Source organism: Natator depressus, chromosome 13 (assembly GCF_965152275.1).
Source record: "Natator depressus isolate rNatDep1 chromosome 13, rNatDep2.hap1, whole genome shotgun sequence".
NCBI classification, from domain to species: Eukaryota; Metazoa; Chordata; order Testudines; family Cheloniidae; genus Natator; species Natator depressus.
The window spans coordinates 1091717-1117579 of NC_134246.1; the positions used below are offsets into that span (position 1 = coordinate 1091717).

Below are 25863 nucleotides of genomic sequence, written 5' to 3' on the forward strand. Positions count from 1 at the left end.
GACTTGGACAGGGGAGATGGCGACCCTGACCTGAGGGAGGATGACTCGGACGGGGGAGATGGCGACCCTGACCTGAGCGAGGATGACTCGGACGGGGGAGATGGCGACCCTGACCTGAGCGAGGATGACTCGGACGGGGGAGATGGCGACCCTGACCTGAGCGAGGATGACTCGGACGGGGGAGATGGCAACACTGACCTGAGCGAGGATGACTTGGACGGGGGAGTTGGTGACGCTGACCTGAGCGAGGATTCTTCTCTGAGGGATGGGGGCTCTGATGGGGCTGAAGACTGTGATAAGTGAGGTGATAATTCTGACCTGTGGGATGGTGGCTCTAAACAGCTGATGGTTTGGAAAACTTTTGATACCAGATCAGCCTCCAAATACATTCCTGGCAACAAGAGCCTCTCTTTCCTGTTTGACGTTTTCCAGCTGTCCCTTTTCTTTTACTACTGATTGCCTGGGAACATGCTGCCTCCTCGAATGACAAGGTTACTGCTCAGGGATCACTCTCTCTGGGTGAAGGAAATCAATGTTCAGGGATCTTCGCTCCCTGGCTTGAGTAGGGTGCAAGGGGACGTTGGGGTTCTCTCTCTAGGCTCTTACTCTAAGCTCGTCACCCTAGTGTCTGAGCACTTTGATTCAGCTTTCAGGTCATTTTTTCTTGAGATATATTTTCTTTCTTATTAAATCTTTCCTGATGGGTTAGCCAGCCCCTGGCACTGATGTTCTCCACTCCTAGCAGTGTTCCAGGTTCAGGCCAGTTCTTCTCAGATACCTGTCCCATCGCATGGTGCACCCAGAGCCATTCCCTCCGGACACCTTCAGTCTGGGCCTGGGGCCAGTGTCTTCCTCTGGCAGCCGGAATTCCGAGCTGAAGGAAAACTCATTTACTCATAAATTCCCCTTCTGATGTGGCTCCCCCTGTCCCGAGGTCAGCCAGACGTTCTGGCTAAGAGCAATCATAGCCCTGGTTTGGGCAGCTTGGACGGGCCTCTGCCGCTCCATTCTCCTAGGGACGGTGTAGACTTGAGGTAACGTGTTGGAAACCATACGTATGACTCCGTTACCCAGCTGTGCACATAAAAACTGAGCTCCATTCCTGGCAGGCTACTGAGAAAGGATTGTGGAGCGAGCAAACAGGCTGTTTACACTTGGCACCCGAATCCAGGGTTAACAGTGTGTGACTAGGTCATGTCTTTACGAAACATGCAAAAAGAGAGCCAGGATGGCCTAGTGGGTTGGGTCTGGGTATATTCCCTCTGTGCTCTGCTATGTTTGTAACCTCAGCTCTGCCATGTGTAACTGTTTGGCTTGGGTAAGACATTGTCTATCTGTGTGTAGGTTTCCCCAGGGGTGGAATGGGGGGGGAACCCTACCTCCTGGGGACTCTGAGGACTCACCAGTACAGCACTTAGTAAATGTGTACATGTAACTCTTAGAATGTAGGGGAAGAAATTGTGTGTAGGGTTGTAGGGGCTGATTCTGCACAAGTCACCAGCCCAGTGCTGGGCGCAGTCGTAGGCTGCCTGATTTCCATGAACAAGTGTTGAGGATACACCTTCAAGCTGTGTATTTGGCAACTGGGTGTTCAAATGGCCACCCGTGCAGGCTAATCTGCACGTTGCATGGACAGACATCGTAATGGTGCCTGCAGATCAGAGACACAATTCTGCAGGTGCTCGGCCAGTGTCCTTGGGGAGTTAGGCCGTACGTGTGCTCTACACCAGGGAACACAAAGAGCCCGGCTTTGTAAAAACCCTTCTTGTTTTCACCGTTCTCTTCCTTGGAGTAAAAAGTCCCCTCCCCGTAACACTGTTGTTAATGGAGCTGTGTGTTTATCTCTGCTGCTTTGCCCACCATTCTGCGTGTAGCTGGGTGTCCGAGCCACCTTCCTGTCTGGTTGATGCAGCGTGTGTTCTCTGCCATGTGACGTGCGCTGGGAGGTAGCTTGGTCTCTTTCTTTTAGAAATGAAAACCTCTCTTCAATAAATGTGGATATTAAAAATAACCCCTGCCAGGATATTGCTGTGAATGTCTGTCTGTGGTTTCATAAGCCTGTGTCCCTGGCCTGTGCTCTCCCCTTGCCCTCCCAAACAGGAGCTTCTCTTCTCTATTGGGCCTAATTTCAGGGTACCATAGGACGCCCTTTTCACTAGTTCCTCAGTTAGTGTCCAGGAACACAGAGGAACACACTGATCCTGCACATACTCAGATGCTTAACTTCAATGGGACTTGTCACGGAGTCCCTGGGCGATGCTCTGGAACTGCTCCCCATGAAGCCAGGCAGGACTCTGGGGAAGTCTCCTTTCTGTGAGCAGCCTGTCTGCAGGGCACACAGCTCACACAGCTTCCACCTTCCTGGGTCTGACCTCGGAGCATTCAGCCTCCTCTGCCCCTCCGTGCGCTTCCCCCAGCGAGTCCGCCCAGGCGGGGCTCCTGGGGAAGCCAGAGGGTCCTCCCCCCCAACTTCGCAGTCAGACGTGACTCTCAGCCAGCCAGTAAAACAGAGGTTTATTAGACGACAGGAACATGGTCTAAAACAGAGCTTGTAGGTGCAGAGAACAGGACCCCTCAACTGCGTCCATTTTGGGGGGCAGTGAGCCAGACAATCACGTCTGCACTTCACTCCATGTCCCCAGCCAGACCCAAACTGAAACTCCCTCCAGCCCCTCCTCCTCTGGGCTTTGTCCCTTTCCCGGGCCAGGAGGTCACCGGATTCCTTTGTTCTCCAGCCCTTTAGCTCTCACCTCGCAGGGGGGAAGGGCCCAGGCCATCAGTTGCCAGGAAACAGGGTGTCGGCCATTCTCTGTGTCCAGACCCCTGCACACACCTGCCCTCTAGGGCTCTGCAACGATCATACCCCCTTACCCCACCACCTAGATACTTAAGAACTGCCTAGGGGAAACTCAGGCACCCCCACGCTATTCAGAGGAAACATTAAGAACAGTCCCACTTCATCACACTAGTCATGGGCCAAAAGCCAAACACAGAGGTATTTGCAGGAGTGGGCCCCAAATTAGTCCCTGCAGTACAATTTCTAGTGGCAAATTAGATCTGCACTAATATGAACCCTCACCCCTTCCTGTGCCCACACATTCTATCCCCCGAGCCCAGTCAGGGCACCCCCGACGCGTGAAAGGCCAAAGGCCAAAGCAAAATGCCAGAGAAGGAGGGGGGGAAGATGGCAGTGTTAGGGAGAAGACACCTGAGCAGGGTGCGAGTGTAGATGGGAGCCACAGAACCTTGTCTTTCTGCCACTGCTTTCGTGTGCCGGGACTCATCTGCCAGGAATTCTACTTGTTCTTTGGTGGTTTGAGTGCCCCAAGGCATGTGAGCGTTTCGAGACCCCTGGGGAGCCTGCCCGCCGGACCCAGCCCTCCCCAGGGTTTCATTAAAACAGCCACACAGAGGCAGCCAAATAAAGGCGGGAATGGTGGGAGATCCTGACCTCCCCCAGAGGCAGCCGCTTCACAAAGAGCCTCAGACCGAGCAGGCACTGGGACACGTTCCCAGAGCTGCTTGTACACAAATATACAAGTGCATTTGGGAGCCCAGTGCACGTGACTGTGTGTGCAAATGGGTGACTTGCACTAGGCAGCCAGGTGTGCAGCTGCACAGGCCAAATTAGGCAAAAAACCTGCACAATTGTGAAAACCTGGGCACTAGTGTAAAGACTGGTCTGCTCCATGTGGCTGCTCCCAGAGCTCCCCAGGCACATCCCAGAGCTTGTCTGTGGTTACTGGGAAAGTTTCCCACCAGGCAACTCAGCATCTCTCAGTCTCTGGATTGCAGCCCTGAACAGAAGCAGCTGCCTTGGATCCAGCTTGATAGGCCCAGAGGGGCGGGGTGGGTGGTGGGGGCTGCCCAGGCTGAGAGAGGCCTGACCGGGAGAACGGAGGCAGAGGCCGAGGTGCTGGGATGTCAGGAATTGTTTATTGAGGAAGAGAAGAAATCCCAGGAAGCCACGACCTGTTCTCCTGGCAAGAGCACCGGGGATGGGGGAGAGTCCCTGGGGGTCGGGGCTTTGTCTTCCTGCTAGTCCGATCTTTGGCAATTGACCCCAGTGCGGCTGAGGCAGCTCGTCCCCTGAGGAGTCCGGGTCCTGGCAGACGGGAGTTAGGGAGACCCTGGGAAATAGGACAAAGCCATCAGAGCCCTTGTACCATGGCACTGTGAGGCACCTCCCCCACTCCTTAACCAGTCCTGCCTTGCAGATGGTTTAAATTCCAGCCCGGCTCAGCGCTGAGGACTCAGAGCTGACCCTCAGTTGCCCCTGGCATCAGGGTGCATTGACCCCGGGTGCCTTACACACCCAGCAGGTATATTTCCATCTCCTTGGCTAGTCACTCGCACGGCTAGAGCTGCAGGCAGAAAGGAACTGAGACTCTTCCAGCTCTGGAGGGTGGGGGCAGGTGGGAGGACAGGACGGGATGGGCTCCCTTCAGTCTGCAGCTATGGGACAGTGAGAGATGGGCCATGTATGCAGTGTGTGATGCTGTATGGACTAGCCGTGACCATTTATAATGTTATTGATACCAGTGTTACAAAATTGCAATGAATCGTACAAAGAGGATGGCTCTAGACTGTTCTCAATGGTAGCAGATGACAGAACGAGGAGTAATGGTCTCAAGTTGCAATGGGGGAGGTTTAGATTGGATATTAGGAAAAACTTTTTCACTAAGAGGGTGGTGAAACACTGGAATGCGTTACCTAGGGAGGTGGTAGAATCTCCTTCCTTAGAGGTTTTTAAGGTCAGGCTTGACAAAGCCCTGGCTGGGATGATTTAACTGGGAATTGGTCCTGCTTCGAGCAGGGGGTTGGACTAGATGACCTTCTGGGGTCCCTTCCAACCCTGATATTCTATGATTCTATATGCCCTGTAAGGTATCAGTGGAAAAGTTATGATTGGCTAAATATGATAATCATGTTTATATGTATGGATCCTATTTGTATTGTGAGTTATAAATATGTGCGGTATATTTGTATTTCAAACTTGTGCTGTGTTTCTGGGTGACACCCCCAGACAGATTGGCATCAGCACTATCCAGCCAGCTACACAATGAACCCACGGAGGGATGGCAGGGGTTACACCTATGAGTCAGCAGGACATGTAGGGACGAGTCTGTGGACAGGGGCCTGCAATTGCTTTTCCATGCCCATGTGCTTGTAGGTTTGTGTTTGGGACACAGGATCTACAAGCCACAAGACAAAGAATATAAAATGGCAGCTGCATCGTCTCCATTTTTGTCTTCAATCCTGCTTCTCACCTCTGGAGTAACTTCTCTACAAACTGAAGCTCTGAACAAAGGACTGAATAACCCATCCAAGCTGTGGATGTGTTCCAGAGGGACTCTACAAGTCAGCAAACTCACCAATGCTGCTAAAAACCTGATATATGGACTCTGAAGTCATATGTATGGACCTGATTGTTTTGACCATTTAACAGCTCTCTTGTTCTTTTCTTTTCTAATAAACCTTTAGTTTTAGACGCTAAAGGATTGGCTGGCAGTTTGGTATTTTGGGTAAGATCCAACCTAATATTCACCTGGCAATGTGACTGGCCCTTTGGGGTTCAGAAGAACATTTTGTAGAGTGAGAAGAGTTTTCAAATAACTCCTCACCTTACTGCACCGAGCTGCTGATTGGGAGCCAGGGAATTGGAATGCAATAAGGGGGCTGTGTGATTTCTTTTCTAGCTTCCTGGTAACCAGTGTGGGGGATCAGGAGCACAGTTTGTGACTGGTTGGTGAATCTGACTTCAGTGTTAACCTCCAGTTTTGGGAGGATCTGTCTTTTTTTTTCAGCCTGTCCTGACCTTGGCATTTTCAGTGAGGGCTTCCCTTTCCACCACAGGTACACACACATTCACCGTCTCCACGCATCAGATATGCACGCGCTGTCCGTGTACAGTGCATATTCCACGTCTAGATAATACTTAGTCCTCCCATGAGTGCAGGGGACTGGACTAGATGAGCCCTCAAAGTCCCTTCCAGTCCTATGATTCTATGCTCCATACCAACTGCAGCAGCCCTGAAACACACCGAGACTACACCCAGGCACCGTCGGAATAGGTAGGGAGCATACACGAGGGGCCCCATTTACTGGAGAGCAGCCTGGGGGCCCTGGTGTGTTCCCAGCATTGCACTGTATAAGGAGCAGCACCTGTCCAGGTTGTCATGGGTCTTACCCTGGCCTGCACAGGCCTGGAGACAATCTACTTTAGTCTCAAAGTTGTTCTTGTTCCCATTGCAGCCACCGGAAGAGAATTCTTCACACTTCTTAGAGTGCCAGTTGTAGACCCAGCGAGGAATGGCAGCAGTACAGGGGCCCACTTCAGTGGGGAGGCTGCAGATCTCTGCGGACACAGGACAGAGAGATAAGGGACTCAGAAGCAGGGACTTCTGCCAAGGATCTGTCTCCCCCACACCCAGATGAAGAGGGTAGGCATGAGGGCGCAGGAGCAGAGGCTTGTCCTATGGGCGTCTCTGTGCAATGTGATGTGGCCTTTACCACCCAAAGTGAGAAATCATCAGGGAAAAATATCCGTGTCCAGCTTCAGCAGAGACTCAGCACCCTGGGGCAAGGGTGTTCCAGAGGATGGAAGAGTCCCTCCTGCCCCTGCAGAGCTGGCATTGCCCCTCCCAGCGCTAGAGGAATGGCACAAAGGATTGCACGTGGACCCGGAAATGGACGTCTGGAAGTCTGAGAGTCCCTGGAAAGGAAGATGGCCCCTGTCTTCATGGTGCTGCGGGGAGCTTGGTCTGAGTGCCCTGCCCAGCTGAGCCAGGCTGGGATTTAAACAATGGCCCAGGTGGGGCCTGGTCAGGATGGGGGGAGGTGGCTCACAGTGACCTCTCGGCTCCTGCCACGAACCAGCGCCAGGCACGCACTGTCTGACACTAAATATGTCCCCCTGGAAGGAACGAGGAAACAACCCGGATCCCGGGTCTGAGAACCTCCCTGCACTCAGCAGCTCTGTGACTGCAGAGTTCAGTGTAAACGGGGTGACTCCACTGCAGTCCCTAGGGACGTGAGTGTGAAACCCGAGAGAGATCGGGATGAGCCTTGAAGAGACTCACTCCTTCACTGCGGAAACATTTAATCCCAGAAATGACCAGTACCCTCTTCCTGCTTCAGCAAAGACCCCGAGCCCCTGAGGTCATTGGATCATTCAGGCCATGGTCAGTCAGTAACTGATTTCTCCTCGTATCTCCCAGTGGGAGAGGGAGGTACCCTGGCCTACGGGCAGCCCTCTGTCACAGGCTGGAACAGGGCACGGGGTCGGACAGGTTTGTGCCGACCGCTTGTGTTTAGAATATCCTGCCCCCATTCCCATCTGTGGCCTGTCCAAAGCAGGGCTGGACCTGAGTTAGCAGGTGTAGGGGCCCTCAGCATGCGAGAGCTCAGGGCCCTCAGGTCAGGGAGTGGAGATCAGCCCCAGTGGCCCGGCCATCTTCCCAAACTGTCCTGCAGGACTAGGGGTGGCCCAGCCCCCAGCCCTGAGCCTCACCGTGCCCTCCGCACTTCCTGAGACATCCTGATTGAGTCTCAAAGTTGTTGTCGTTCCCATCACAACCTCTATATGTGAATTTCTCACACTTCTTGGCCTGTCAATTGTAGAACCAGCGAGGGATCATGGCATAACAGGACCCGGGGTCAGCAGGGAGTCTACAAAGGTCTGAGGGCAGAGCAGAGAGAGAAGTGTCTGAAAGGCAGAGCAAAGCCATTCTGAGCTGGGTTTCTCCCTCCATCCCCTGGTCCCTTCCCCTTCCACTGCCTGCTGCCTGCACTTACCCCCAGCCGCAGGTGGCAGCTGGGCCCAGAGGGCCAGGAGCCCCAGGAGGAGGACGATGGCCCCTGACTTCATGGTGCTGCCGGGAGCCAGGTCCAGTGTCCAGCCCTGAGCCGGGCTGGGATTTAAACCCGGTGGGGCCGGGTCAGAAGGGGAGGAGGTGCCTGCAGTGACCTCTCGGCTCCTGCCATGCTCCAGCTCCCAGCACGTGCTGTCTGACAATAAATCAGTTCCCCCAGGTGAAACGAGGAAACAAGCCGGATCCTGGGGTTTGGGAAACCCCCTGAAGGGAGCCTGGAGAAACAGGGAGGTCCAGGCCCAAAAGTCCCGTTGGCTGCAGTCTCAGAGACTGATGGGGGCACATGCCCGCCCCATCCTAGGGGACAGACCCTACTCAGTGCCCAAGGGAAGGGAAATCCCTGGCTCCTGCCAGTGGCTCCGGGGGTGCGCATGTGTAATTCCTTCCTGGCCCCAGGGGTACAGACAGCTTGGCCCATGGGGGAGTGCGCGTCACCCTTTAAGCCCAGACATGGGCTGGGAGTCAGGTCACGGCCCTTTCCCCGTTTTGTCCCCAGTAGCTGGTTCCGCCAGCCCCCTTGGGGCCCAGGAGACGGGACCGGCTCTGGAAAAAGTCCCCGCGGGGGATTCGATTCCCAGCAGCGCCCATTGGACCCCTGGCTACTGCTCAGCTGCCCCTGCCCTGCAGCCTGGCTGCGTCTTCCAGCAGGGACTGACCAGAGGGACTGTGGTGCCATGGCCCAGCCCCCATCCCTTCCATTTCCCAACACGGGGAACCCTGCCCAGGGGAACGAGGAAATGGCCATGGCCCAGAGCAACGGGGGATCAGCCGTGGACACACTGGGCTTGTGCTGCTGCCCTTGTGAACTGCCAGAGCCTGACACGGGCCCAGAGCCGCCCTCCCTGAGAAACCAGCCAGGCGGGTCCAGAGCAGTCCTGCAGGGCCGGAGGCCTGGTCACCTGAGGGGACCGGCCCGACCTGCCCACACCAGCCAGGGCGATGCAGAGCGGAGGGAGGAGTCCGCCTGGCCCCCCATCTGTTCTTCCGTGAGACACTCGCCACCAGGACACCTGGAGGAGGTGCCTGACTTGCATGGCAATAATACGGCTGGATCCCCAGAACTGGGTCTTGCTGGGGAGAGGGACCGACCCCATTGGGGAGAGCGGGGTTGACAGGCTCTGAGCTGGGGCTTCCTCCCCGAAGCGACTCCCCCCAGAGCTACTGGGGAGGGGCCGGCTTGGAAAATCCTCTCCCGACCCTTTCACTCAAATGCCTGTTCCCCAGCGACTCTGGATTGTGTCCCCTGAGCCCCTCCCAGAGGTGCTGTCTGGGGTTCTGTGGAGACAGCCCTGCTCCCCTCGAGGTGCTGAGCAGCTGTGCGTCGCCACCCCAGCAATGTGTCTGGGTGTGTGAGGTGCCCTCCCCTCTAGGCTCTGACCCCCCCGGAGCCTCTGGGGGCTTAAACACAACACCCCCGGGAGCACCCCATAGGCAATCAGCGTCTCTCAGTCTCTGGATTGCAGCCCTGAACAGAAGCAGCTGCCTTGGATCCAGCTTGACAGGCCCAGAGGGGCGGGGTGGGTGGTGGGGGCTGCCCAGGCTGGGAGAGGCCTGACCTGGAGAACGGAAGCAGAGGCCGAGGTGCTGGGACGTCAGGAAATATTTATTGAGGAAGAGAAGGAATCCCAGGAAACCTCGACCTGTTCTCCTGGCAAGAGCACCGGGGATGGGGGAGAGACCCTGGGGGTCGGGGCTTTGTCTTCGGGCTGATCCGATCTTGGCAATTGGCCTGTGGGCTGAGGCAGCTCGTCCTGGCAGACGGGAGTCAGGGAGACCCTGGAAAATAGGAGGAAGCCGTCAGCGCCCTGGTCCCGTATCGCTGCTCCCCGAACACCCTGTGCTCGGCGTGGCAACAGGGCAACTGATGAGGGTGACACCGTCCCAGGCAGACAGGTGCGCGTGCCAGGAGGGACGGGGTCGCAGCGCGTCTCTGGGCAGCTGCTGAGCCGCAGGGTGTCCTTGTGGCCGGAAGACGGGACTCACCTGGTGGAGCCACCGTCAGGCAGATGTAGCCACAGCCATTAAAGCAGCACTTCTGTCCTTCTTTACAGTCAGAGTCGCTGTCGCAGCCATGCAGGCAAATGCCAGGGCCAGAGGTCTTGGGGCAAACCCCGGGTCTCTCTGCAATGCAGAATGGGCACAGCAGGGAGACACCAGCCTTGTCACTTAGCTGCACCAGCCAAAGAGACTCCCAGCCTCTGCCTTAGGACCTTGAACTGGCAGCCCCCTGGGCAGAGGTCCAGGGCAGCAGACACTTCCAGCTTCCTGAGACAGGTCTGGGCTGGGGGGCCTGGGAGTTGGGATCGGGTATGGCAGGCTCATGGGACTGGGTTTTGTTCCCCTGCCCCTGCAGAGCTGCCTGTCCCCCCGCCCAGCGCTCTGGCCCCTTCCCCTGTGCTATCAGCCCTAGTGCTGCATGCAGGTGTGAGGACAGCCTCAGCCCATGGCACTGCACAGCCAGCTCTCGCTCAGAGCTCCGCGATTGCTACCCAGCGCAGCCAGACCACGCTGCACAACGGGCAGAGCGGGCAGCTGGGTCCGAGGGGCCGGGCGTTTAGTCTCTGCTGTCAGGATTTCCGGGTGGAAGTGAAGCCTCCAGCACGACCCCAGTAGAACAGCCCACTTGTGCCAGAACTGGAGTCAGATGCCAGCAGCGCGGTCTCCCCTGCCCAGGCTCATGGCCGGGGACCTGGGTCCCTGGCTGCCCCATGTGTCCATTAGCTTCTTCAGGAGGCAGGTCAAGCCGTGATACAGGGTGGCAGTGACTGCCCGGGGCCGCGCAGTAGGAGGCTATACTGGGACTCAGGACTTCCTGGCTAACAGGGCCACGGCTCCGAGCCCTGTGATTTAGGACCCCCCAGGTCCCTCCCCAGCCACAGCAGGGCTGGAACTCAGGGGACCTTTTATTTGACCAGACCTCCCACCGTGAGAGATACCAGGGCTCCTTGAACTGCTGGAGACCAGCCCCAATGTAATTCCTCCCCCCCCAGTTTATGGTGTGGATCTGGGCAGCACCTGCCCCCGCCCCACCGAGGGAGAGGCCGGGCTCTGTCCCACGCACCAGGAGGCCTGCAGGCACGCACACACTCTGCCTTCGTCTTAAAGTTGTTCTTGTTGCCCTTGCAGCCTCCGTAGATGAAGCTTTCACACGTCCGGGAGGCCGGGTTGGAGAAGTAGCGAGGGATCCGTCCCTTGCAAGGGCCCTGCTCAGGCGGGAGTCGGCAAATGTCACCTGAGGAGAGGAGATGGGTTGTGATGAGAGCAGAGATCTGCACTGGATGGCCCTGAACACACGCGTGTGCTCTCTGGGGGGAGGCGACGGCAGGGTGCCTCTGCCTTGCATGGTGTGGCCGTTCACTCCTGACCTGAGAGCTCTTCCGGGGAAAGTGGGTGCCACAGGAGAGAAACATCCACTTCCACCTCCAGCAAAGACTCTGAGCCCTGGGGTCTGGGAGCGACGGCCCCAGGGAAAGCACATTTAAGGGCAATTCTTGCACTGCAAGTTGTGACTTCTTCTACAAAAGAGAGAGCTCCCGGGACCCTCATCTGAGCCATGGGCAACTTCCCTTACTCACGTTTATCTCCCTGACCAGCTACAGCCTGCAGCTCGGCCCAGACGGCGAGGAGCCCCAGGAGCAGGAAGATGCTGCCTGACTCCATGGTTCTGATGGGAGCTGGGTCTGAGTGCCCAGCGCTAAGCCAGGCTGGGATTTAAAGCCTAGTCCACGTGGGACCTGGTCAGGAGCGGGGGGGAGGTGCCCGCAGTGACCTATCGGCTCCTACCATGCTCCAGCTCCCAGCACGCGCTGTCTGACAATAAATCAGTCCCCCCGGATGGAACGAGGAAACAACCCGGATCCTGGGGTTTGGGAAACCCCCTCGAAGGAGCCTGGAGAAACAGGGAGGTCCAGAGCGCCCTGTGGGGAGACAGCCTGATGCAAAGTGAGACTGACGGGGAGGTGAGCTGGGGAACCCAGGGTTCCTGTGAGCAGGGCATGGAGATGGGGCACATTGTGCAGCAGGGCTGAGAAGGACAAGAGGATTCTGGGTAGCAGGCGACACGGTGTAACGAAGGCGTGGTGACATGGTACAGGCTGTCTGCCCTGCTGGTACCAGGGCGTCACACTCCCTGCGCTGCTCAGCCCTGCTGGAGTCTCCTCAGTGCACTGCCGCAGCGTGTGCCAATGCAAACATCCTCCACGCCTGGCATGTTACTGAAGCCCCGCCCAAAGCCAGGGACAGGCCCCTCCAGGACGCCTGCATGCAGCTCTGGGCATGTCAGCTCCTAGGGAAGCAGAAATCCTGGAGAAGATGCAGAGATGAGCAGCTGCTGAGGGTCTCAGCTAGAGATCTGAACCCTGGGCAGCGTGGGGACCAGCAGCTCTGGAGGGGTGATGGCTAGATGAGGATCTTTCAGGCTGAAGCAGTAGCCAGGGGTGACATGGCAATGCTGGGAATGGAATCCACCTAGAGCCAATCCCGTCTGGGATCCTGGGCCCCAGCGGGGCTGGCAGAACCAGCTACTGGGGACTAAGCGAGGAACGGGCTGTGACCTGGCTCCCACCCTGTGTCCGGAGTAAAGGGTGACTCGCACTCCTCTGTGGGCTGGGTTGTCTCCAGACCTAGGATCAGGAAGGAATCACGAGTACGCACGCACACACACACGTGCCAGCATGCACACAAACACACACGCCAGCGCGTGCATGCACACACACACAAACACACACTTATGCCAGGGTTTCTCCTTGTCTTGGGCACTGAGCAGAGACTGTCCCCTAGGATGGGGTGGGCATGTTCTCCCATCAGTCCCTGGATCTGACTGGGACCTTGGAGCCTGGGCCTACCTGTTTCTCCAGGTTCCTTTGGGGGGTTTCTCAGACCACAAGATCCGGGTTGTTTCCTCGTTCCATGCAGGGGAACTTACAGGTGAAACTGGTTTATTGTGAAATGCAGTGAGTTGGATGCTGGCCCAGGGAAGGAGCCCAAAGGTCACTATGAGCCACCTCCCCTCTCAGCTGCAGCAGGGACAGGGTTTAAATCCCTGCCCGGCTCAGCCCTGGGCACTCAGACCCAGCCCCTGGCAGCACCATGACGTCAGGGGCCATCTTCCTGCTCCTGGGGCTCCTGGCCCTCTGGGCCCAGCTGCCGCCTGCGTCTGGAGGTGAGTGCGGGCAGCCGTCAGAGAAGGGAGCAGGGGCAGTGGGTGCTTGGAAATACCTGACCCATTAGGCAGTGGGTTGGTTTGTCTCATCCATGACCTGATGCAGAGACCAATAGAAACATGTCTCCGTTGTCAGAGCCACTGGCACAGGGATGGGACTGACCCCAGCAAAGCCAGGGTGAGGGGAAGAGATTCCCTCGGAGCAGCAGACAGAATTTCAGACTGGCCGGACACTGTGAGTTCCTAAGATGCTGAGCGACAGGCACTGAGGGGGGCAGATGTCCCAGGCTCAGGCCTGGTGGGGAGAGTGGTCCTAGCTCTCAGCTCTGTGTAGAGAGCTCAGATACTGCAGGGCTGAGCACAGCGGAAACAGCTACAGGGAGAGATGGTGACACAGATGTCAGATTAGAAGACTCCCCGGATGAATCTCTTGATAAATTTGAGAGAATTTATGAAATTCAGTATAGGCAGGTACCAAGTACTGCACGGGGGAAACACACACATACCACAGGGGAATAACTGGCTAGGCAACAGTATGCAGAAAGCAATCGGGGGCCACAGTGGATCACAAATTGAATATAAGTCAACAAGGTGATATTGCTGCAAAAAAGGTACAAGTCATTCTGGGTTGTATTAACAGGGGTGTCGTATGTAAGACACGGGAGGTCATTGTCCCGCTCTGCTCAGCACTGGGTGCTGCACTTTAGGAAAGACGTGGAGAAATTGGAGAGAGTCCAGAGGAGAGCAACGAAAATGATAAGAAGTTTAGAAAAACCTGAGCTATGAACAGTGGCGGATTAGCCACTGGGCCAATGGGGCTTGGGCCCAGGGGCCCCAGGCAATTGGGGGGCCCTGGAAAAATGGGCGCCCCTGTCCCCCGACCTGCTCTGCCTGCCCAGTGCTTCTGCTGGGGAGTGGGGTTGGGGCATGGGGTCTTGCCCCACTCTGCCAACTTGGCGCTCCTGCTGGGGAGTGGGGGAAGCCCCCACACCCCGAGCCCATTTCCCCAACAGGAGCATGGGGAGGGGCAAGAGGGACTACAGGTAGAAGGGGTGGGGAGGGGCCCCCACTTCCTCTGGCCCAGGTCCCCACAAAACCCGAATCCGCCTCTGCTGATGAGGAAAGGTTGAAAGAACTGGGCATCTTCAGTATAGAAATGAGACGACTGAGAGGGGAATAACAGCCCTCAAATCTGTAAAAGGTTGTTGTAAAGAGGAGATGGATCAACTGTTCTCCAAGGGTAGAAGAAGGAGGAACCAGCTTAGTTTGCAGGAAGGGAGATTTAGCTGAGATATTAGGACAAGCTTTCTAACTCTAAGGCTCGGTAAGCTCTGGAATAGGTGACTGAGGGGGGTTGTGGAACCCACATCACTGGGGGGTTGTCACGGGGTCCCCGGGCAATACTCTGGAACTGCTCCCCACAAAGCCAGTCAGGACTCTGGGGAAGTCTCCTTTCTGTGAGCAGCCTGTCTGCAGGACACACAGCTCACCCAGCTTCCACCTTCCTGGGTCTGACCTCGGAGCATTCAGCCTCCTCTGCCCCTTCCTGCGCTTCCCACAGCGAGTCCGCTCAGGCGGGGTCCTGGGGAAGCCAGAGGGTCCTGCCCCCCAACTCCGCAGTCAGACGTGACTCTCAGCCAGCCAGTAAAACAGAGGTTTATTAGACGACAGGAACATGGTCTAACACAGAGCTTGTAGGTGCAGAGAACAGGACCCCTCAGCTGGGTCCATTTTGGGGGGCAGTGAGCCAGACAACCCCATCTGCACTTCACTCCATGTCCCCAGCCAGACCCAAACTGAAAACCCTCTCCAGCCCCTCCTCCTCTGGGCTTTGTCCCTTTCCCAGGCCAGGAGGTCACCGGATTCCTTTGTTCTCCAACCCTTTAGCTCTCACCTCGCAGGGGGGAAGGGCCCAGGCCATCCATTGCCAGGAAACAGGGTGTCGGCCATTCTCTGTGTGCAGACCCCTGCACACACCTGCCCTCTAGGGCTCTGCAATGATCATACACCCTTATCCCACCACCTAGACAATTAAGAACTGCCTAGGGGAAACTGAGGCACCCCCACACTATTCAGAGGAAACATTAAGAACAGTCCCGCTTCGTCACACAAGCTCTGGACTCTCGTTCCGAGGACTGCACTGGTGGAGGAGCCCAATGGCCCTGGCCCTGAGTGGGCTGCACCCTGGGCTCCAGATGGCGCAGGAAAGGGACCTCTGTTGCCAACTCTGGGCTGCAGAGATCATTAACGCGAACCGGCCCTGTGGCTGGCCTGCTCCCTCTGGCCCCGCACTCCGGCTGAGAGGCAGCTCTGCATTTCCGTGCTGTCAGCAGAGGCCCTTTGGCTCAGGCTGAGACGGGCCATCCTGCTGGGAACACAAAGTCTCTTCCAGCCTGGGCCCCCTCTCGGGTGCTGGTTTTCCAGGCCCTGTCAGGCAGCGCAGTCTTTGGGAAGCAGGGGCCATTCAGACGTTTGCCCCATTGCACCCCTGGGGGGAATTTCTTTTCCTGCTTTTAAAAAGCAGTGAGGTTTTTGGGTCCCACGTCACTACAGGTGGCTGAGAGCGACGCTCCCTGGCGCCGTGAGGCCATGAGAGAAGCACCGGCATTGCCACAGTGACGGCCACTCCGTGGTGCTGCCACAGAGCGAGAAGGCTGATGAGCAGCCAGGGGGGTGAAGCTGCCCTCCCGCAGCGGCTGAAGTGGGGAGTGTGGCTCTGAGTGGGAGCAGAGGGATGAGCGGCATCCAGGGCTCCCTGGCTGGGGTCTCTCTTCAGTTCTGCTCTGGCCTGTTTCCCACAGCGAGCCGGGAGCCTTTAGCAGGGGCAGCTGAGCATCAGGGTGGGTGTCTCATGGCCACATGATCCTCTGTGTCCCAGGGAGCCGTGGGAGCTGCCCAAAGCCGCTCGGCGCTGGGCTCTGCGCAGAGTTATGCGCCAGCGACGGTTCCTGTCCTGAAGGAGAAAAGTGCTGCAGTAACGGGTGTGGCCACCAGTGCACCCGAGTGTCTGGAGGTGAGTTCAATGCCTGCCTCCGCAGGGAGCCTGGGCTGCCAGGGCCGGAGGGGGGATATGCCCATATCTGAGCAGGTGGGAGGAATCGGAGGAACACAGTGAAGGGCCAGGGCCCCAGCCGCATTAGCCAGCCCCTACCCCCGGGCTGGGAGTTCCACTTGGTGTCACTCCAGTTTACATGGACCCACCAGTCACGGCGCTGGTGAGCGCAGGGAGCCCTGGGCATGCGGGAAGCAGTGATATGGGAGCAGGGCTCTGACAGCTTCGTTCTACTTCCCAGGGTCTCCCTAACGCCTGTCTGCCTGAACCCAGGTGCCAGAGGGGACATGCCGCCCCCATGACCCACACAAGACAATTGCCGAGAACTGATCAGCCTGCAAAGGCCCCGCTTCCAGGGACCTCCCCCTGCTCCCCTCACTCTGCCCAGCCCCTTTGGCTGCTCCAGCTGCCCTCGGGCTACATCTGCCACGTGACATCACTGGTGCCTCCATGCACAGGAGGCTGGTTGGGCATGGCGGGGGAGCGAGCATGTGCCCGGCCGCTGCCCGGCTCTGCCTCAGAGCAGCACCCTGAGAAGGGCGTAGTAAAGCCTGTCCCTGCATAACAAGCTGTGTGTGTGAGTGCTTCGACGTGTGGCTGCCAGGACAGGCTGGCTGGGGGCACCAGGGTGGCCAGGGAATAGCCACTGCAGCAGCCCAGCCCCTGGATTCAGTCACTGCAAGCTCCCAAATTACTCCAGGCCGAAATCCCCCCTTTCCTACTCAGGGCTAGCAGGGCTATTTGCACAGGACCCCACAAAGCATCTGGGCAGGGCCACTGAGGGGCTTTCCAAGGGGAGCTGGGGATCAGGCCCCCCAGTCACTTGCTGCTCTGCTGCCAGGACCTTCACCCCCTCTGCTCACCCTGTTTATGTCTCCAGCCCTGCCCCGGCTCTGCCCTGACGCCAATTGGACTTGCACCGCATGCCTCCACCTGGGGGGCACAGACACTAGCTGAGCCGGCCGCATCCCTGGCAGCACTGGGCAGAGCGGCCTGACGCTCCCACACACTGTGCAGAGCCTGGTGCCGGGTCCGGCTCAGGACCAGGCAAAGGGTTGGGGTGAGCCAGGGGGATTTTCCCAGCCTGCCCCTCCCTGGTCGCTCTGCTGCGAGACAGTGTCTGACAGGCTGTGAGCTGGGGGCTCTCACATCCGGGGGGTCTTCCCCTCCCAAGCAGGGCCCAGGGGATCAGGCCTTTGGGGACAGGCACTTGCTCCATGTGTCTGGGTCTGGGTCAAGACCCTAGTGGCGAGTGTCTCTCAGGGGAGGATGGTGGTGGGGGAGCTGGCAGGGACCAGGCCTCCCCTTGCAGGGCTGCTCTGGAGCAGCCTGGCTGGTCAGTCAGGGAGGGCAGGTCCTGGGTGCTGAGGACTCTGGGCCCCTCAGGACTCAGTGAGCAGGGCCCCTTCCTGTCCCCTTCCCTGCCCGCTCGGCCATTTCCTTGTTCCCCGCAGTGAGGAACAGCACCAGGGCCTGGTCTGTTGGGAAGCAATGGCGCATGGGTACAGGACTGTCCCTGCAGCTCAGTACCCCAGGCCCCTGCAGTGCTGGGAACGTGCCAGGTGTATCGCGCCCCCAAGGCAAGCACTGGAGCTAGGTCTCGTAGGTGCCGGCTGGTGCTCCCAGTAACCTCCCAGACACACGGCTCAGGGACAGGCCATTTCATAGGGCTGCGGCAACGGGGAAGGTTCCACATACGCTAGGCACAGAGGCTTAACCAGTTACAGTTCAAAGTGAGCGCTGGCAGGTCTTGGTTGGCCCCTGGGGCAGCCCGATCAAGAGTCAGGGCTCTCCAGGCCCTGCCCTGGGGTGAAGGCTGATGGGAGCTGCCCCCCAGCCCAAGGGATGAGCCACCAGCTCGCCAGGAGCACAGCCTCACGCTTGACTAGGCAGCTCCCCCGGGAGAGGAATCCCCACCAGGAAGGGAATCTGTTACAGGCGTCTGTTTTCCCAAATGAGCCCCACACCTCACACCTGCCCCTCCCTCCAGCCCTTGCCACCCACACAGGATGGGCACGGGGCCTACTGATTGCGCAGGGCGGGTGACCCACTTGCCCTCTCTGGCGGGTGCTGCTGACGACTCAGGAATGATTCGCGGGCAGCTGACACAGCACAGTGAGTCAGCCCCAGTCCATGCTGCTGTCAGAGCTCAGAGCCAGAGCCGGCCTTTTCCAGACAGCGGAGAGGGGCCAAATGGGGGTGCGATGTCATGCCGATGGACCATTCCGGCCCGTTCCCCGGCCTGCCCCTCCCTAGTCGCTCTGCGCCGTCTGCCCCGCTCTACAAGGGACCACACCAGAGACAGAGGGCTGGTGTGATGTGGCCAGCACGCCCTAGTGCAGGGACAGGATGGAGGGGCCATGTGGGCACCATGCACTAGAGGGATGATGGGTCACGGGAGCTGGGATTTGTTTGAACAAATGTTTCTGAGGTGAGGGTGCCAGGTCTAGGATCACAGCCCGTGCGTTCTGAACAGGTCTCTCGTCAGTACTGACCTCACCCTGCCTTTGTCTGTGGCAGGGAAGCCTGGTTTGGACCTGTCACGGAGTGTGGGGGAGTCCAGGCCCTGCACCCCTCTTCCTGGGATTCACTGAGACTCTCAGCCAGCCAGTAAAACAGAAGGTTTATTGGACAACAGGAACACAGTCCAAAACAGAGCTTGTGGGTACACCCAGGACCCCTCAGTGAAGTCCTTCTGGGGGAGCAGGGAGCTTAGACCCCAGCCCTGGGGTTCCCTGTGTTCCTCCACCCAGCCCCGAACTGAAACTAAACCCACCGAGCAGGTTCCCTGCTGCAGCCTCCATCCACATTCCTGGGCAGAGGTGTTACCTCCCCCTCCCCGTCCTGGCTCAGGTGACAGGCTCTCAGGTCTCCCGTCCCCAGGGCACATTCCCAGGTCAACACTCCCCCCTCCCTGCTGCGTCACATCGTCACATCTCTCCCCCCTTCGAGACTGAACTGAGCGGGGTCACTGTGACCAGTGACCTGGGGAAGTTCGGGGCCCCCTCTCCGGGACAGCGCATCCGCTATCAGGTTGGCACTTCCCTTCACGTGGACCACGTCCATGTCGTAATCCTGCAGGAGCAGGCTCCACCTCAGGAGCTTGGCGTTGGCTCCTTTCATCTGGTGCAGCCAGGTCAGGGGAGAGTGGTCGGTGTACACGGTGAAGTGTCGCCCGAAGAGATAGGGCTCTAGTTTCTTGAGGGCCCACACCATGGCCAGGCACTCCTTCTCGATGGCCGCGTAGTGTTGCTCCCGGGGTAGCAACTTCTTGCTCAGGTACACGATGGGGTGTCTCTCCCCCTTTTCATCCTCCTGCATTAACACCGCCCCCAGTCCCGTGTCGGAGGCGTCGGTGAACACCACAAAGGGCTTGTCAAAGTCTGGGTTTGCTAGAACTGGGCCACTGACCAGAGCCTCCTTCAGCGCCCGGAAAGCCTCCTGGCACTGCTCGGTCCAGACCACCTTGTCTGGCTTCCCCTTCTTGCATAGCTCAGTGATGGGGGTGGCTATGGCGCTAAAGTGGGGCACAAATCTTCGGTAGTATCCTGCCATCCCAATAAAGGCTTGGACCTGCTTTTTGGTGTGGGGAGCGGGCCAGTCTCTGATCACCTCCACCTTGGCCGGTTCCGGCTTTAGGCGGCCGCTCCCCACCCGATGGCTCAGGTAAGATACTTCAGCCATCCCCACCTTGCACTTCTCCGCTTTGACAGTCAGCCCAGCCCCCTGGAGTCGGTCCAGCACTTGTCTAACCTGGGACACGTGGTCCTCCCAGGTCTGGCTAAAGACACAGATGTCGTCAATATACGCCACGGCAAAACTCTCCATCCCCCTCAGGAGCTGGTCCACCAGGCGCTGGAAGGTGGCCGGCGCTCCCTTGAGGCCGAAAGGCAGGGTCAGAAACTCATAGAGCCCCAGAGGGGTGTGACGATGTGACGCAGCAGGGAGGGGGGAGTGTTGACCTGGGAATGTGCCCTGGGGACGGGAGACCTGAGAGCCTGTCACCTGAGCCAGGAGGGGGAGGGGGAGGTGACACCTCTGCCCAGGAATGTGGACAGAGGCTGCAGCAGGGAACCTGCTCGGTGGGTTTAGTTTCAGTTTGGGGCTGGGTGGAGGAAGACAGGGTACCCCAGGGCTGGGGTCTAAGCTCCCTGCTCCCCCAGAAGGACTTCACTGAGGGGTCCTGGGTGTACCCACAAGCTCTGTTTTGGACTGTGTTCCTGTTGTCCAATAAACCTTCTGTTTTACTGGCTGGCTGAGAGTCTCAGTGAATCCCAGGAAGAGGGGTGCAGGGCCTGGACTCCCCCACACTCCGTGACAACTGGTGGCAGAGGTGGGATCTACTGCACCCCGTGAACGGCGCTTCCTGCAGTAAGTGACTGGGGAACAGTAAAACGAAGGGGGATTGACGGGGACCAGGCGTGCTGAAGATTCAGAGAGAGACGGTTCCAGGGGGCGGTTAACCCCTGGGAGTGTGTGACCAGAGAGAAGGACTTTTGCAGTAACAGGGTCCCCCGGGGGATTGCAGCGAGCGGTCCCAGGGGCGGAGGAGTCTGCAGCTCGACCCTGGCAAAGAGGTGGTGACCTCAAGAAGGACTGGCACACTAGGGGCTTTTCCTGGAAACCGTGGACAGCTGCCCGGCCTGCGAGTGGCCAGCCGGGAGATGTACGCTAAACGCCTTAAGAGCGACCTGGTGGAGCTGTGCAGGCAGAGGGGGCTGTGCGTCGGGAGGTCCACCAAGGAACAGCTGATTGCCCAGCTGGAGGAGAGGGATCGCTTGGATGACCCGATCCCTGTCCCTGAGGGAAGCCGCCCGGCGGACGCAGCGTGGGCCCTGGGGCCTGACCAGGCTGGGAGGGGTCAGACTGCTGCCCAGGACACCCCGAGACCCTTCCTACCTATGCCTGGGGGAGGGGTTGTGGGAAGCCCAGCGAATACCGAGGGCCCCCTGACCCCAGCAGCCAGCAGGGGATCCTCCCAGCGGAGCTCCCCATCCCTGGAGCGGATGCGGCTGGAATGGGAGAGGGAGAGGAAAATGAGGGAGCTGGAGGATCATGAAAAACAACGTCAACATGAGGAGAAACAACGTCAACATGAGCAGGAGGAGAAGGAGAAACAACGTCAACATGAGCAGGAGGAGAAGGAGAGGGAGCGTCAGGAGAAGGAGAGGGAACGTCAGGAGAAGGAGAGGGAGCGTCAGGAGAAGGAGAGGGAACGTCAACATGAGCAGCAGGAGAAGGAGAAACAAAGACAGCATGAGCTGGAGCTGGCCAGGCTGAGGAGCAGTGGGGCCCCGGCTGCGGTGAGTGCGGGGGGACCCAAGACTGCAAGGAGCTTTGATAAGTGCTTCCTGGCCCAGCGGAAGGAGGGGGAGGACATGGATAGCTTCCTGACGGCCTTTGAGAATGCCTGCGAGCTGCACAGGGTTGACCCTGCAGACAGGCTCCAGTTCCTCACCCCCTTACTGGACCCCAAAGCCGTGGAGGTCTACAGCCGGATGACAGGGCCAGAGGCTGGGGACTATGAACTGTTCAAACAGGCCCTGCTCCGTGAGTTTGGGCTGACCCCCGAGATGTACCGGAGAAGGTTCCGGAGTCAGCGTAAAACGCCTGAGGTCACCTACCTACAACTGGTCAACAGGATGCAGGGATATGCCCGCAAGTGGACAGCGGGGGCCCAAACTAAAGAGGACCTGCTTGACCTGTTTGTACTGGAGCACCTGTATGAACAGTGCCCTTCCGACCTGAGGCTGTGGCTGGTGGACAAAAAGCTCGCGAACCCCCAGCATGCAGGGCAGCTGGCCGACGAGTTTGTGAACAGTCGGTCAGGGGGTAGCCGGGAGGAGTCCCAAAAGAACAGGCCCCCCCCGATGCAGCGAGAGAGTCACCATGGGGCCTCCCAGCGGGGAAATAGGGAGAACCCCCTCCAAAGGGGAACGCCTGGTGTCGGGCCCCTCCGACCTGTTCGAGGGGACCAACGTGACCTGAGCTGCTATCACTGTGGCCAGAGAGGCCACGTACGGGCCCAGTGCCCCGGGCTCAGGGACAAACTGAGCAGACCCAACCTACCCAGGGTTAACTGGGTAGGGACTCAGCTGGACGAGGGGCAGGCGACCCAGGAAAGGGGGGCTACCAGTTTGCCACCTGCTCAGGAGGGAAGAGTACCCCCAGCCAGCCCCGCCAGAGGGCTGGAGGCTCTGGACTCAGGGTGCTCGGTTTACAGGGTGGGTGCGGGGCTGTCCCTCCGGAGAGAGTGCCTTGTTCCCCTGGAGGTGGATGGGAGGAAGGTCAATGGATACTGGGATACGGGCGCGGAGGTGACGCTGGCCCGGCCCGAGGTGGTGGCCCCAGATCGGGTGGTGCCCAACACCTACCTGACCCTGACGGGGGTGGGCGGGACCCCATTTAAGGTGCCCGTGGCAAGGGTACACCTGAAATGGGGGACCAAGGAGGGCCCCAAGGATGTGGGGGTACACCACCATTTGCCCACTGAAGTTTTGATGGGGGGAGACCTAGAGGACTGGCCAAGCGACCCCCAGACCGCCCTGGTTGTGACCCGTAGCCAGAGCTGGCGAGGGGCACTGCGACCTGACCCTGGGGAGGGTACCACACTGGAGGCGCGAGACCCTACTCGGGTGGGGAGGGAGCGCCGAGGGGCACGGCTCAGAGAGGCTGCGGCCTCAGACCTGGCCACGGAGGGGGAACCGGGCCCCATCCCTTCCCCAGCCGCTGAGTTCCAGGCCGAGTTGAGGAAAGATCCCTCCTTGCAGAAGCTCAGGGACCTGGCCGACCTCAGTGAGGGACGGACCATGAGGAGAGGCTGCCAGGAGAGGTTCCTGTGGGAGAAGGGGTTCCTGTACCGAGAATGGGCTCCCCCAGGGGAAGGGGAGTCCTGTGGGATCAGGAGGCAGCTGGTGGTCCCCCAGAAGTACCGCCGCAAGCTCCTGTCCCTGGCCCATGAGATCCCCCTCGCAGGGCACCAGGGAATCCGGCGCACCCGGCAGAGGTTGCTACAGAACTTTTACTGGCCCGGGGTCTTTACCACCGTCCGGCAGTATTGCCGATCCTGTGACCCCTGTCAGAGGGTGGGGAAGGCCCGGGACAAGGGGAAAGCGGCGTTGAGACCTTTGCCCATCATAGAGGAGCCTTTCCAGAAGGTGGCCATGGACATCGTGGGGCCTCTCAGCAAGACGACCCGGTCGGGGAAGAAATACATTCTGGTGGTGGTAGATTTCGCCACCCGCTACCCCGAGGCAGTGCCCTTAGCTTCCATTGAAGCAGACACCGTGGCAGATGCGCTCCTGACCATTTTCAGCCGAGTGGGGTTCCCCAGGGAAGTCTTGACAGACCAAGGCTCCAACTTCATGTCGGCCCTGCTCCGGTGCTTGTGGGAGAAATGTGGGGTCCGGCATGACTGGGCCTCAGCGTATCACCCCCAGTCCAATGGGCTGGTGGAGAGGTTTAACGGGACGCTAAAGATGATGCTGAAAACCTTTATGAACCAGCACCCGCAGGATTGGGACAAGTACTTACCTCACCTGCTGTTCGCGTACAGGGAGGTGCCCCAGGAGTCTACCGGATTTTCGCCTTTCGAACTGTTATATGGAAGGAGGGTGAGGGGCCCCCTGGACCTGATGAGAGACGAGTGGGAGGGGAAGGCCACTCCCGATGGAGAGTCAGTGGTGGAGTATGTCCTGACCTTCCGAGAGAGACTGGCTGAACTCATGGGCCTGGCCAGGGAGAATCTGGCCAGAGCCCAGAGGAAGCAGAAGGTCTGGTATGACCGCACGGCGCGGGCCCGTGCCTACGCCACCGGGGATCAGGTGATGGTTCTCATCCCCGTGAGAAAGAACAAACTACAGGCCGCCTGGGAGGGCCCGTTCAAGGTCGTCAAGCAGCTCAATGAGGTAAACTATGTGGTGGAGCTGTCGAACCGGGACAACCACCGCCGGGTGTACCATGTGAATATGATGAAGCCATATTATGCCAGGGGGAATGTGGTGTTAGCTGTGTGTGGTCAGTGGGAGGAGCAGGGAGATGACCCTTTAGTAGATCTATTCCCTGGGACCAGAGCTGGTTCCCCCCTGGAAACAATCCCCCTCTCGGATCAGCTCACCCCTGCCCAGCAAGCTGAGGTCAGGGGGGTGCTGCATCCGTACCGACAGCTGTTTTCCAACCAGCCTGGACGCACTAATCTGACTGTCCACCGGGTGCAGACAGGGTCGCACCCGCCGATAAGATGCTCCCCCTCCCGAGTCACAGGGAAAACTGCTCAGGACCTGGAAAGAGAGGTCCGGGACATGCTGGCTTTGGGGGTGATCCAGCCATCGGCCAGCCCTTGGGCCTCGCCGGTGGTGCTGGTCCCCAAAAAGGATGGGTCAGTCCGGTTCTGTGTGGACTATCGGAAGCTCAATGCCATCACTGTATCGGATGCCTACCCCATGCCCAGGCCGGACGAGCTCCTAGACAAGCTGGGAGGAGCTCGGTACCTTACCACCATGGACCTTACAAAGGGCTACTGGCAAGTGCCGCTGGATGCAGATGCCCGGCTGAAATCGGCCTTTATCACCCCTCTGGGGCTCTATGAGTTTCTGACCCTGCCTTTCGGCCTCAAGGGAGCGCCGGCCACCTTCCAGCGCCTGGTGGACCAGCTCCTGAGGGGGATGGAGAGTTTTGCCGTGGCGTATATTGACGACATCTGTGTCTTTAGCCAGACCTGGGAGGACCACGTGTCCCAGGTTAGACAAGTGCTGGACCGACTCCAGGGGGCTGGGCTGACTGTCAAAGCGGAGAAGTGCAAGGTGGGGATGGCTGAAGTATCTTACCTGGGCCATCGGGTGGGGAGCGGCCGCCTAAAGCCGGAACCGGCCAAGGTGGAGGTGATCAGAGACTGGCCCGCTCCCCACACCAAAAAGCAGGTCCAAGCCTTTATTGGGATGGCAGGATACTACCGAAGATTTGTGCCCCACTTTAGCGCCATAGCCACCCCCATCACTGAGCTATGCAAGAAGGGGAAGCCAGACAAGGTGGTCTGGACCGAGCAGTGCCAGGAGGCTTTCCGGGCGCTGAAGGAGGCTCTGGTCAGTGGCCCAGTTCTAGCAAACCCAGACTTTGACAAGCCCTTTGTGGTGTTCACCAATGCCTCCGACACGGGACTGGGGGCGGTGTTAATGCAGGAGGATGAAAAGGGGGAGAGACACCCCATCGTGTACCTGAGCAAGAAGTTGCTACCCCGGGAGCAACACTACGCGGCCATCGAGAAGGAGTGCCTGGCCATGGTGTGGGCCCTCAAGAAACTAGAGCCCTATCTCTTCGGGCGACACTTCACCGTGTACACCGACCACTCTCCCCTGACCTGGCTGCACCAGATGAAAGGAGCCAACGCCAAGCTCCTGAGGTGGAGCCTGCTCCTGCAGGATTACGACATGGACGTGGTCCACGTGAAGGGAAGTGCCAACCTGATAGCGGATGCGCTGTCCCGGAGAGGGGGCCCCGAACTTCCCCAGGTCACTGGTCACAGTGACCCCGCTCAGTTCAGTCTCGAAGGGGGGAGAGATGTGACGATGTGACGCAGCAGGGAGGGGGGAGTGTTGACCTGGGAATGTGCCCTGGGGACGGGAGACCTGAGAGCCTGTCACCTGAGCCAGGAGGGGGAGGGGGAGGTGACACCTCTGCCCGGGAATGTGGACAGAGGCTGCAGGAGGGAGCCTGCTGGGGGGGTTTAGTTTCAGTTTGGGGCTGGGTGGAGGAACACAGGGAACCCCAGGGCTGGGGTC

The 25863-nt window shown here is 58.8% G+C and overlaps 2 protein-coding genes across 2 annotated transcripts; both read right to left on the bottom strand.

Annotated features, from left to right (window-relative positions):
• Positions 1-4048: 4048 nt before the first annotated feature.
• LOC141997319 (kunitz/BPTI-like toxin) lies at positions 4049-7870 on the bottom strand. Its single transcript, XM_074969629.1, is given in 4 exon segments — positions 4049-4130; positions 6191-6358; positions 7514-7681; positions 7798-7870. Coding segments are annotated over 4 exon segments (420 nt in total). The 3' UTR covers positions 4049-4119.
• A 1592-nt stretch (positions 7871-9462) lies between these two features.
• Positions 9463-11554, bottom strand: LOC141997318 (chelonianin). Its single transcript, XM_074969628.1, has 4 exons — positions 11450-11554; positions 10936-11106; positions 9858-9995; positions 9463-9650 (listed from the first exon to the last, which is right to left on the bottom strand). Exons 1-4 carry the CDS (start codon positions 11532-11534, stop codon positions 9640-9642), a joined length of 405 nt encoding a protein of 134 aa, XP_074825729.1. The 5' UTR covers positions 11535-11554; the 3' UTR covers positions 9463-9639.
• Between the last annotated feature and the right edge of the window lie 14309 nt (positions 11555-25863).